Consider the following 12578-nt stretch of genomic DNA (forward strand, 5'->3'; position numbering starts at 1 on the left):
GAAGCTGATTAAACAAAGAGGCACTGAGTCTGAAGGTAGGCCTTGAAATACATCCACAGGTACACCTCCAATTGACTCAAATGATGTCAATTAGCCTATCAGAAGCTTCTAAAGCCATGACATCATTTTCTGGAATTTTCCAAGCTGTTTAAGCAGTCAACTTAGTGTATGTAAACTTCTGACCCACTCGAATTGTGATATTGTGAATTACAACTGAAATAATCTGTCTGTAAACAATTGTTGGAAAAATTACTTGTCTCATGCACAAAGTAGATGTCCTAACCAACTTGCCAAAACTATAGTTTGTTAACAAGAAATTTGTGGAGTGGTTGAAAAACGAGTTTTATTGACTCCAACCTAAGTGTACGTAAACTTCCGACTTCAACTGTAATTGTTTAACATGAAACATGTTATGAAGTTAAATATTGGGCATACAATAAACCCTCTTATAACCGTTGTTGACCAACCTGAGTCGACTTGAATCTAGGTCTGTGTTACTGTAATAAGACTATTAGCCCGCTGAGCTAAAGCCTAGTTATATTGGTGCAATCCTAACATCTTATGATGACACAACTAATTTGGTCTACATGACCTAGTATAGGGTAAAAAAGTAACTTCACAAGTTTTTCGAAAGTAATCTTTTGGCTTTAACTCTCAGTCCCTCATCTCTCCAATAAGTATTCATACTCATGGTAAAAAAAAATAATAATAATGTAAAATTAAAAAGTGCAAAGGTAAACATTATTGGACCGTGAACTTTCCTGCCTGTCTGGCTGACCGTGACAGGTTCATGTTTCCTGACTTCATTATTGTCCTCCTTTCCCCGCCAGTCATCCCTTCTTTTTTAACCCTTTAATCACTCAGCTATGAATTCCTTCTACAGTGCCCTCCACTATTATTGGCACCCTTGTTAAATATGAGCAAACCGGGCTGCGAAAAAAAACCTCTTTATTGTCTATCCTCTTGGTCTTTCATTCAAAATATTCACAAAAAAATCAACACTTTAATTAAAGTAAAATAATTAGAAGAAAAAATTCATTCTTATCATAATGCAAATATTTTACCAAATATATGTGTGCCACAATTATTGGCACCCCTTCATTCAATACTTTGTGCAACCTCCCTTTGCCAATATAACAGCTCTGAGTCTTCTCCTATAATGCTTAACATGATTGGAGAACACATAGCAAGGGATCTGAGACCATTCCTCCACACAGAATCTCTCCAGATCCTTCAGATTCCGAGGTCCACGCTTGTGGACTCTCCTCTTCAGCTCATGCCACAGGTTTTCTATGGGGTTTAGGTCAGGGGACTGGGATGGCCATGGCAAAACCTTGATTCTGTGGTCAGTGAACCATTTTTGTGTTGATTTTGAGGTGTGCTTTGGTTCATTGTCCTGCTGGAAGATCCAACCACGGCCCAGTTTAAGCTTCCTAGCAGAGGCAGTCAGGTTTTGATTTAATATCTGCTTGTACTTGATGTACTTGAGTCCACGATACCATGTATCCTAACAAGTGGTCCAGGACCTTTGAAATAAAAACAGCCCCATAACATCAAAGATTCACCACCATACTTCACAGTGGGGATGATGTACTTTTTTGCATGGCTATCTTTCTGTCTACGCCAAACCCACCTCTGGTGTTTGTTTCCAAAAAGCTCTATTTTGGTCTCATCTGACCATAGAATCCGGTCCCATTGAAAGATCCAGTAACATTTGGCAAACTGTAGGCGCTTGAGTTTGTTGTTTGATGACAGCAAAGGCTTTTTTTATGGCAACCCTCCCAAACAACTTGTGGTTATGTAGGTGGCATCTGATCGTAGTTTTGGAGATTTTCTGACCCCATGACCCAACTAACGTCTACAATTCTCCAGCTGTGATCCTTGGAGATTGTTTGGCAACTCGAACCATCCTCCTCACTGTGCGTGGGGTCAATATAGACACATGTCCTCTTCCAGGCCGATTGCTAACATCTCCAGTTGCTTTAAATTTCTTTGCCCTGATAGTGGAAATTGGCATTTTCAACCTTTAAGCTATTTTCTTATAGCCATTTCCTGATTTGTGCAGCTCAACAACCTTTTGTCGCACATCATTACTGTATTCTCTGGTTTTTCCCATAATGAAGGATGACTATGGGAACTTGGCCTGTGTGTCACCTCATATTTATACCCCAGTAAAACAGGAAGTCATGGCTTACCACTTAAGTGTTCCTAATTACTCAGGTGAACTTAAAAACATAAAATATGAATGGGAATAGACTTCAGCTAGATTTTTCTCATAAGAACATCTAGGGGTACCAATAATTGTGGCACACATGTTTCGGAGAAAAATAGTTAATTTATTTCACATACATTTTTTTCAATCATTTTTTTTCAATTAAAGGTTCGATATTTGTGAATATTTTGAATGAAAGACCAAGAGGATAAACAGTAAATAAACAAATGTCACAGCCCGATTTGCTCATATTTACCAAGGGTGCCAATATTAGTGGAGGGCACTGTATAGTTTACAGATGCCACCCTAGAATTGGGACATGTTGTTTGACGTTTGTGGGCTTTTGAGATCTAGCAGTGTGTGTAGCTATTGGTAGCACCTAAAGTATGCCAGTCACACTCCAATAATGTCAATATTAAAGAGTTTAAAAAAATACTTTATTATATTGTATTATATTTTACTATCTTATTTTATCTTAACCCTTCTATAACCTTACATTATCAGCTCGTCAAGTGTTATGCAAGAACCTTTAAACAAAACAGTGAGTGTGAGTCACAAAATTACACAACATTTCCCAATGAACTTATTTCTCATTGTATAATTCCTTTGGGTCAAGTACAATTTTATTTTCCGTAACTGACAAACAGTGCCTTGAAACAAAACACGAGTCCACTCACTCTTATCATCTTTGGAACGTATGTCAAATCACATTCAAGTCTCACTTGACAGGGCCAGCTGAATTTGCTAAACATTCTGCTTATGTCAGTTCCACTGTTGTTTTTAGACAGACGTTTTACAGTCACCGAGCTGTCCGTCATCCTGTCGACCAATTCTGTCACAGCCCTGAGTGGTCCCGTCCAATTCCTGAGCTGTGCTGTGTTTGGGTTACGCGGAGTGCATTGGGACAGTCACGGTAATCACATGTGTCTGTTCTGAGAAACCCTCTTTCAGTTTTCTAGTTTTAGGTGAAGGAGCCCATAGACAGTCCAAGGACTTGGCCTGAAGCTAGGCTAGCAGCTGCACTGTGTAAGCCCCCACCCGATCACTTCTAACAGATAAGAGCCCTCAGTTTAGTGCTATTCATTTACGTCTGTTTCGGTCTCTCACTTCTTCCCTCACTCTTATATGTAGAGAAAGGGGTGATGGAAGAAGCCAGGCGAGAAGAAGACAGGCTTCCCAACCTCCACACTAGGTTTTGTGACCCATCACCCCTCACTTCATTTGGCTCGGGTCTGTTTGTTAGTTCAATTCAACGTTCGCTCCTGAGCAGGATATCGTCCTTCAAAATCGTCCTCCCTACAAGTTCAGCCAGATCACTATAGATATATCATATCAAAAGGCAATAGGGCAATAACACTATTAATATTCTGTCATATAAACAAATATCTTATACAGTACACATAGTATATAGTACAGCATTTTGAATGTGTTTATTTGGAGGGAATAATCGTGGTCTTATTGCCTTGCCCTCTCAAAAACATTCAGTGCTGATTACCCATGATTCACTCTGATAATGGCCCCCATCAGAGCCATGTATTTAGAGAGTTGGGCCAATATGATTTCTGTATTATGATGCATTTACATGACACTTCAACATTCTATGGCAGCCATTTTAGCTCCCCATTAACATTACATGGGGAATACTTAATACTATGTAACTGAATGTCTATAATTAGAACAATATTCAAAATTCTAAAAGTTGGCCTAACTCTAAATACATGGTTCTGGCCCCCATTATTTACTCTGTCACAAATCCGAGGAGGACTGAGGTAATATTCAGGGCCGGCGATGCAACGCGAGCGGCCATTGTACATGGCTAGTAATCCCACACTCCCCAGTCCACCACTACTATGGAAGCCTGTTCAAGAGAACGTTACGATAGAAATGTATTGTGTAGATCAGGTATGGCTGTTTGTCATTTAGAACTGTGGGTCATGTCAGCACTACACATCACATTTCCACCTGCAACATTGTGTTTTACCTCATTAAATACACCCCACATCAATGAGTGATGGCCCTCTGTTGAAGCTATTACTTGAATGTGATGTGATGGACTCTCTGGTTGTAAAACTGCTCAGAGGCCTGACTCAGTTTGTCATAGAGTGACCTCTGGTATGAAAGGTTGTGGTCACTTTACAGGCCACATAGGCGAAGGCAGAGAGAGATCAGATATACTGGGAATGAAAGGCCACAACACTGATATATCCTGTGTGAGGCCAAGTAATGTCAGGCCTATATGGAGAGACAGAAAACATATTTGGCCTATGTTACTCCTATTCCTTTGTGCAACTGAGGAGACATGACGGATCAGGGCTCTATATCTTCTTTCTTCCTGAGTGATATCAGATAAACCGGGAACGTGACATCCATTTCCTGTGAGTGTAGAGCCTAGGGTTGTGTTCATCAGGGCACACTGTAACAAAACATTTTGCAATAGAAAACGAAAAAAAAGCTTCCTATTGGACAAGTTCAAATAGCACCTCTCCATTTCAGTTGGTTTTCTTTTGTTTCGTGCCTAGCGAACATGACCCCAGACATAGGATGCATTTCAACCTTACATTTCCTCTTTTATCTCCAATGAGAATCCTGAGAGTCTGCCCCTTAGAGGCAGTCAGGACACAGCGCCACCTGTCCCGCCCGGTGGGCCCTGCAGGGACAGAGTCTGCGGTGGACAGGGTCGGACCCAGCGCAGCTGAACAGGAGACGCTCCCGCTGCAGGCCACAGCGACGACCCCACGGGCTGTAGGCAGGAAATAGATGGTTGTCCACTTCCTGGTCCATGCTGGAGCAGGACAGGCCCAGTCTGCCAGAGGGAAAAGCAGTTGGGATCAATCAGTATGATCTCAACAGAATCTGTTCGAAATTGTGACATTTAACTATTGTAGTTATATGTCACCTAAGCTGACATACTAGTTATATGTCACAGCTCCGGATCAACACCCCAAGTCCTGGTAGAACTACAGAGGGTGCAGGCTTTTGTTCCTGACCAGCACTAACATAATCAATTCAACTAGCGAAGGCCTTGATGATTAATCCGGAAGCCAGCCGCACCAATGTGTCAGAGGAAACACCGTTCACCTGACGACCGAGGTTAGCCTGCAGGTGCCCGGCCCGCCATAAGGAGTTGTTAGAGTGCAATGAGCCAAGTAAAGCCCCCACGGCCAAACCCATCCCTATCCCGGATGATGCTGGGCCAATTGTGCGCCGCCCTATGGGACTCCCGATCACGGCCGATTGTGAAACAGCCCGCGATCGAACCCGGGTCTGTAGTGACGCCTCTAGCACTGTGATGCAGTGCCTTAGGCCGCTACACCACTCGGGACTAAAACATGGGTTTTAGCGCTAGGCTGGAACAAAAACCATTACACACTGTAATTGGGGAATTTTGAAAACATTTAACAGGGATTGTATTGGCCTACCTGGTCTGGAGAATTACAGCGGATGCTAAAGTGTACATGTAGCGCACGAGTACTAACAGACACCTGAGATTATTGCACGGTGTTTGAGATCTACACACATGCATCCAGCCTAAACCATGGCACAATATAATACCACTGTGTGTGTTATGTGTATGTATTGGCTAGTCCTCTTGCACCTGTGTACATGTAGGTATTGGATAACTGTGCCCTCACACCTGTGTATGCAGTGCATTCAGAAAGCATTCAAACCCCTTCACTTTTCACCACATATTGTTAAGTTACAGCCTTATTCTAAAATTGATTGTCACTTTTCTTCCTCATCTTTCTACACACAATACCCCATGATGAAAAAGCAGGTTTTTAGAAATGTTCACAAATGTATTACAAATGAAAAACAGAAATAGCTTATTTATATAAATACTCAGACCCTTTGCTATGAGACACAACATTAAGCTCAGGTGCATCCTGTTTCCATTGATTATCCTTGAGATGTTTCTACAACTTGATTGGAATCCATCTGAGGCAAATTCAATTGATTGGACATGATTTGGAAAGGCACACACCTGTCTATATAAGGTAGGAAAACCTTCCAGAAGGACAACCATCTCTGCAGCACTCCACCAATCAGGCGTTTATGGTAGAGTGGCCAGACGGAAGCCACTCCTCAGTAAAAGGCACATGACAGCCCACTTAAGAGTTTGGTAAAAAGGCACCTAAAGGACTCTCAGACCATGAGAAACAAGATTAAACTCTTTGGCCTGAATGCCAAACTTCACGTCGAGGAAACCAGGCACCACTCATCACCTGGCCAATACCATCCCTACTCTGAAGCATGGTGGTGGTAGCATCATGCTGTGGGATATTTATCAGCGGCAGCAACTGGGAGACTAGTCAGGATCAAGGGAAAGATTAACTGAGCAAAGTACAGAGAGATCATTGATGAAAACATGCTCTAGAGCGCTCAGGACCTCAGACTGGTGCCGAGATTCACCTTCCAACAGGACAACGTCCCTAAGCACACAGCCAAGACAACACAGGAGTGGCTTCAGGACAAGTCTCTGAATGTCCTTGAGCCTGGACTTGAAACCGATCGAACATCTCTGGAGAGAAAAGAAAACAGCTGTGCAGCGACACTCTCCATCCAAGCTGACAGAGCTGGAGAGGATCTGCAGAGAAGAATGGGAGAAAATCCACAAATACAGGTGTGCCAAGCTTGTAGCGTCATACCCAAGAAGACACGAGGCTGTAATCGCTGCCAAAGGTGCTTCAACAAAGTACTGAGTAAAGGGTCTGAATACTTATGTAAATGTATCATTTAAAAAATCTATTTTTGCTTTATCATTATGGAGGTATTGTGTGTAGATTGATGAGGGGAAAAGAACTATTTTAATACATTTTAGAATAAGGCTGTAACGTAACAAAATGTTGAAAAAGTGAAGGGGTCTGAATACTTTCTGAATGCACTGTACGTAGGTCTTGGATAGCTGTGCCCTTGTACCTGTTTGCAGTATATTTGTTCCGTCTGCCTGCCTGTATGTCTGTCTCTCACCTGGTGAACGCTGCGGGGTTGTTGAGGTGGTGAAACAGTGCCGGCTCACACACCAGGGAGGCACGTCGACAAACACTCACACATGACTGGCCCAGGGGGCCCAGATGTATTCTCAGAGCGCTCTCAGGTGGCCAGGTAGGGAAGGACATGCTGCAGAAGTCCTGGGGTCAACAAGAAGACAGGAACAACAGTTATATTATTTTACAAAACTGTTGGAATGTATCATATAGCTCATGAGACTGGGTTTGGAACAGTATAAAACAAGGTTGTTCAACTCCGTTAGGGTCCTCACTATCTGGCCACGCTAGGAGGTACAGACTTTTCAAACGTCAAAAAATGACCACCCACTATCCTTGACCTAAATTAGTAACACAAATGTGCCATACTTGCCAATCTGTTCTGACAATATTGCCGCCATTGTTCTTTCTAGCATGACCAGCTAATGACTACCATTTATATACATATATCACTAAGACTGCTCTTTGTTCCAATGCCCCCTAATATAAGACATAAGACACATATTGTAATATAAACCATAGACCGTATAAAACAGATAGAAACCTATCCCTTTAAAGAAGTTTTAAAGTGTTTCTGGGGACTATTGATGTGTTGTGTACCTGATGAGTGATGTAAGCATGGACCCTTTCCAGCATCCCTTCACTGGTGAACTCTCGAGGGGTGAAGGGCTTGACCTTTAAAACAGACATAGGAGCTAAATACAGCTTCATATCAGGGTTATGCTAATCATATGAGCCTTCATAAGCATTCATATCACAGCCATACCAATGGATAAGAAGTTTCCCATGTAAAACAGACTACTTCTATCTTCCATAGATCTCGAGATCCATTATAACTTCATTTAATATTTGTGCTAATCATGTGAACCTTCATACGTGTTAGTAGTTGATGTTAATCTTCATTAACACAAAAAATAGATATTTATTCAAAGATAATAAATCATAGTTGTTATGCTGGAAAGTAGATGGTCATTCTTCCCTGTACTCAGGGTTTTCTCCACTGAACAAAGAGACAGGGTGTATTTTATACCCCAAGCCTAGCGTGTGGTTGACCAATTAGAATTTCTTGCAGTAAAATTGGGTCCAATGGTCAAATAACAAGTATCCCATCTCAGGCTCAATGTATAGACCATTTGGACCAATGAGAACTTGCCACATGAGTCACATAAGTCTTGGACTGAAATTCCTCCCATGTCCCTGACCCATTAAGCTTCAGTTCCCCATTACAGAAAAACAACTATTTCCATTGATCTTTAATTCCCTCTTGACCGTTAGTCCTCTGCGTTGTGTATTTATCTTAGAATATTCTTACATAAGAATTAATTTAACATTCATAACAGTAGAATCAAGGTTATGGAAACTGACCTCTGTGCGTAGAATAGCCCTGACCGTCTCTTGAACGTCAGTAGTGTTGGTCATGTCCACGGTCCAAACGTAGGGTTTACCGATGAACTCCTCAGCATAGGGGTGCTGGGAGGAGACCTGACAGACACACACATGTATGCATGCACACACACCAACACACACACACGCGCACACACACACAAAGTCTTTAGGTACATTGTTTTGTTCATTTGACATTTTTCAATTTAAATTTGATTAATTTCTTAATACATTTTTGGATGAGTTCATTTCTAGTACCTGTCGTGTTGTGGGCTTCCCTTTATAGAAGTCACTGTTTTCAGAGGAGCGAGGGGGCTGGAAGCGAGGCTGGAGGAAGACACACCCTAAAGCTATGGCCTCCAAAGGAGCTGGACCCTCATAGGGAAATCCAAGACCCACAAACACCTGGAGGGGGAGGGCAATGCAGCTATGCATTTAGAATCCCTATCACTGCATGGCTTACAGAGATATTGTAGAAAGTGTTTGAATCCTAACATATCAAGCTATATATTAGATCCAGGACTGAAACCATGCATAGATGTCCACGGAAGTTTGCACAATAAATTAAGATAGTAATTGTCCTCATGGGTCCTGAGACACTGTGGCATGGGTTCATGTTCGGTTATTACCTTGGCTCTTCTGAGGAGCTGTAAGAACTGATCCTGGGTCAGCAGGCCGTGGTTGATGATGTTACTGGGCAGCTGAGCGGAGTGGCCTGGAGGCTGGTACACAGTGCCGTGGGTCTCCAGCTCCTGACTGATCAGCTCCAGATAACGTTCCTTGCCCTGGAATAGAAAATAAAAGAATGGAGTAGAGTAGAAGTTCATTGTAAGTAAGGACATTACTGTCTAGTAAGGACATTACTGGATGGCACTGTCGTTGGTCACTGCACCCTTTAACTCTTTCCGCCTCCTTACCTGCCACATGTAGTCCTGTTTCCCGTAGACCACAGCCGTGTTGTCCTTCCTGTAGGGCCCTGGCTCCACTTCCTCCTCCCTCTCTTCCTGCTCCACCATCGCCTCCTCACTCACAAAGCCCAGGAATGAGTTGTCAGGGGTATGAGCTACACAGGAGACGAAGACGCAACAGGTCAGAATGCAATGTTGGATTATATCGTTAGGAAAGTGTTGTATTGATTGTTTGAGGTCACATTATAACCACAGACCAACGTCTTAGCCATCAAACAACCGATAAGTTCTCACATGAAGTATATTGTCTAGTGGTCAAGAACTACAGCAAATCATTATTTCATTAGCAAAGATACAAGTAGAAATCCTCAGTTAGACCTCAAAGGAATAAAACCTGTTTCATCCCTTGGCTTCTATCAGAACGAACAAGAGAGAAGGATAAGACAAAACAATGTGTCTAATATGTCTAATAAGTCTGTGTCTAATATATCTAATAAGTATAATTTGTCTAATATGGCTATGTCTAATATGCCACATATGCCCAATAAGTCTAATGTGTCTAATACGTTTAATAAGTCTAATGTGTCTAACAAGTCTAATATGTCTAATGTGTCTAACAAGTCTAATATGTCTAATGTGTCTAACAAGTCTAATATGTCTAATGTGTCTAACAAGTCTAATATGTCTAATGTGTCTAACAAGTCTAATATGCCTAATGTGTCTAACAAGTCTAATATGTCTAATGTGTCTAAGTATAATATGCCTAATGTGTCTAACAAGTCTAATATGTCTAATGTGTCTAAGTATAATATGCCTAATGTGTCTAACAAGTCTAATATGTCTAATGTGTCTAAGTATAATATGCCTAATGTGTCTAACAAGTATAATATGTCTAATGTGTCTAACAAGTCTAATATGCCTAATGTGTCTAACAAGTCTAATATGTCTAATGTGTCTAACAAGTCTAATATGCCTAATGTGTCTAACAAGTCTAATATGCCTAATGTGTCTAACAAGTCTAATATGTCTAATGTGTCTAACAAGTCTAATATGCCTAATGTGTCTAACACGTCTAATGTGTCTAACAAGTCTAATATGCCTAATGTGTCTAACACGTCTAATGTGTCTAACAAGTCTAATATGCCTAATGTGTCTAACAAGTCTAATATGCCTAATGTGTCTAACAAGTCTAATATGCCTAATGTGTCTAAGTATAATATGCCTAATGTGTCTAACAAGTCTAATATGCCTAATGTGTCTAAGTATAATATGCCTAATGTGTCTAACAAGTATAATATGCCTAATGTGTCTAACAAGTCTAATGTGTCTAATGTGTCTAACAAGTCTAATATGTCTAATGTGTCTAACAAGTCTAATATGTCTAATGTGTCTAACAAGTCTAATATGTCTAATGTGTCTAACAAGTATAATATGCCTAATGTGTCTAACAAGTCTAATATGCCTAATGTGTCTAACAAGTCTAATATGCCTAATGTGTCTAACAAGTCTAATATGTCTAATGTGTCTAACAAGTCTAATATGCCTAATGTGTCTAACAAGTCTAATATGTCTAATGTGTCTAACAAGTCTAATATGCCTAATGTGTCTAACAAGTCTAATATGTCTAATGTGTCTAACAAGTCTAATATGCCTAATGTGTCTAACAAGTCTAATATGCCTAATGTGTCTAACAAGTCTAATATGCCTAATGTGTCTAACAAGTCTAATATGCCTAATGTGTCTAACAAGTCTAATATGCCTAATGTGTCTAATACGTTTAATAAGCCTAATGTGTCTAACAAGTCTAATGTGTCTAACAAGTCTAATATGCCTAATGTGTCTAACAAGTCTAATATGTCTAATGTGTCTAACAAGTCTAATATGTCTAATGTGTCTAACAAGTCTAATATGCCTAATGTGTCTAATACGTTTAATAAGCCTAATGTGTCTAACAAGTATAATATGTCTAATGTGTCTAACAAGTCTAATATGTCTAACAAGTCTAATATGTCTAACAAGTCTAATATGTCTAACAAGTCTAATATGTCTAATGTGTCTAACAAGTCTAATATGTCTAATGTGTCTAACAAGTCTAATATGTCTAACAAGTCTAATATGTCTAACAAGTCTAATATGTCTAATGTGTCTAACAAGTCTAATATGTCTAACAAGTCTAATATGTCTAACAAGTCTAATATGTCTAATGTGTCTAACAAGTCTAATATGTCTAATGTGTCTAACAAGTCTAATATGTCTAACAAGTCTAATATGTCTAACAAGTCTAATATGTCTAACAAGTCTAATATGTCTAACAAGTCTAATGTGTCTAACAAGTCTAATATGTCTAACAAGTCTAATATGCCTAATGTGTCTAACAAGTATAATATGTCTAATGTGTCTAACAAGTCTAATATGCCTAATGTGTCTAACAAGTCTAATATGCCTAATGTGTCTAACAAGTATAATATGTCTAATGTGTCTAACAAGTCTAATATGCCTAATGTGTCTAACAAGTCTAATATGCCTAATGTGTCTAACAAGTATAATATGTCTAATGTGTCTAACAAGTCTAATATGCCTAATGTGTCTAACAAGTCTAATATGCCTAATGTGTCTAACAAGTATAATATGTCTAATGTGTCTAACAAGTCTAATATGTCTAATGTGTCTAACAAGTCTAATATGCCTAATGTGTCTAACAAGTCTAATATGCCTAATGTGTCTAACAAGTCTAATATGCCTAATGTGTCTAACAAGTATAATATGTCTAATGTGTCTAACAAGTCTAATATGCCTAATGTGTCTAACAAGTCTAATATGTCTAACAAGTCTAATATGTCTAACAAGTCTAATGTGTCTAACAAGTCTAATATGTCTAACAAGTCTAATATGCCTAATGTGTCTAACAAGTCTAATATGTCTAATGTGTCTAACAAGTATAATATGTCTAATGTGTCTAACAAGTCTAATATGCCTAATGTGTCTAACAAGTCTAATATGTCTAATGTGTCTAACAAGTATAATATGTCTAATGTGTCTAACAAGTCTAATATGCCTAATGTGTCTAACAAGTCTAATATGTCTAATGTG

General features: G+C 39.9%; 1 protein-coding gene across 2 annotated transcripts in view; it reads right to left on the reverse strand.

Annotated features, from left to right (window-relative positions):
* Positions 1-1124: 1124 nt before the first annotated feature.
* LOC110491633 (alpha-1,6-mannosylglycoprotein 6-beta-N-acetylglucosaminyltransferase B) overlaps positions 1125-12578 on the reverse strand; it is a 72306-nt gene continuing 60852 nt past the window's right edge. Inside the window, exons 13-19 of one of the 2 annotated variants that reach the window (XM_036946502.1) lie at positions 9498-9643; positions 9210-9365; positions 8839-8985; positions 8563-8679; positions 7798-7872; positions 7181-7341; positions 1125-5015 (exon numbers count right to left, since the gene is read on the reverse strand). In XM_036946502.1, the coding sequence (XP_036802397.1) occupies positions 4814-5015; positions 7181-7341; positions 7798-7872; positions 8563-8679; positions 8839-8985; positions 9210-9365; positions 9498-9643 (1004 nt within the window). In that variant the 3' untranslated portion in view covers positions 1125-4813. The remainder of the gene's footprint in view (positions 5016-7180; positions 7342-7797; positions 7873-8562; positions 8680-8838; positions 8986-9209; positions 9366-9497; positions 9644-12578) is intronic. The other variant, XM_036946501.1, reaches the window with a different exon arrangement.

This window comes from Oncorhynchus mykiss, chromosome 16 (genome assembly GCF_013265735.2).
Source record: "Oncorhynchus mykiss isolate Arlee chromosome 16, USDA_OmykA_1.1, whole genome shotgun sequence".
NCBI classification, from domain to species: Eukaryota; Metazoa; Chordata; class Actinopteri; order Salmoniformes; family Salmonidae; genus Oncorhynchus; species Oncorhynchus mykiss.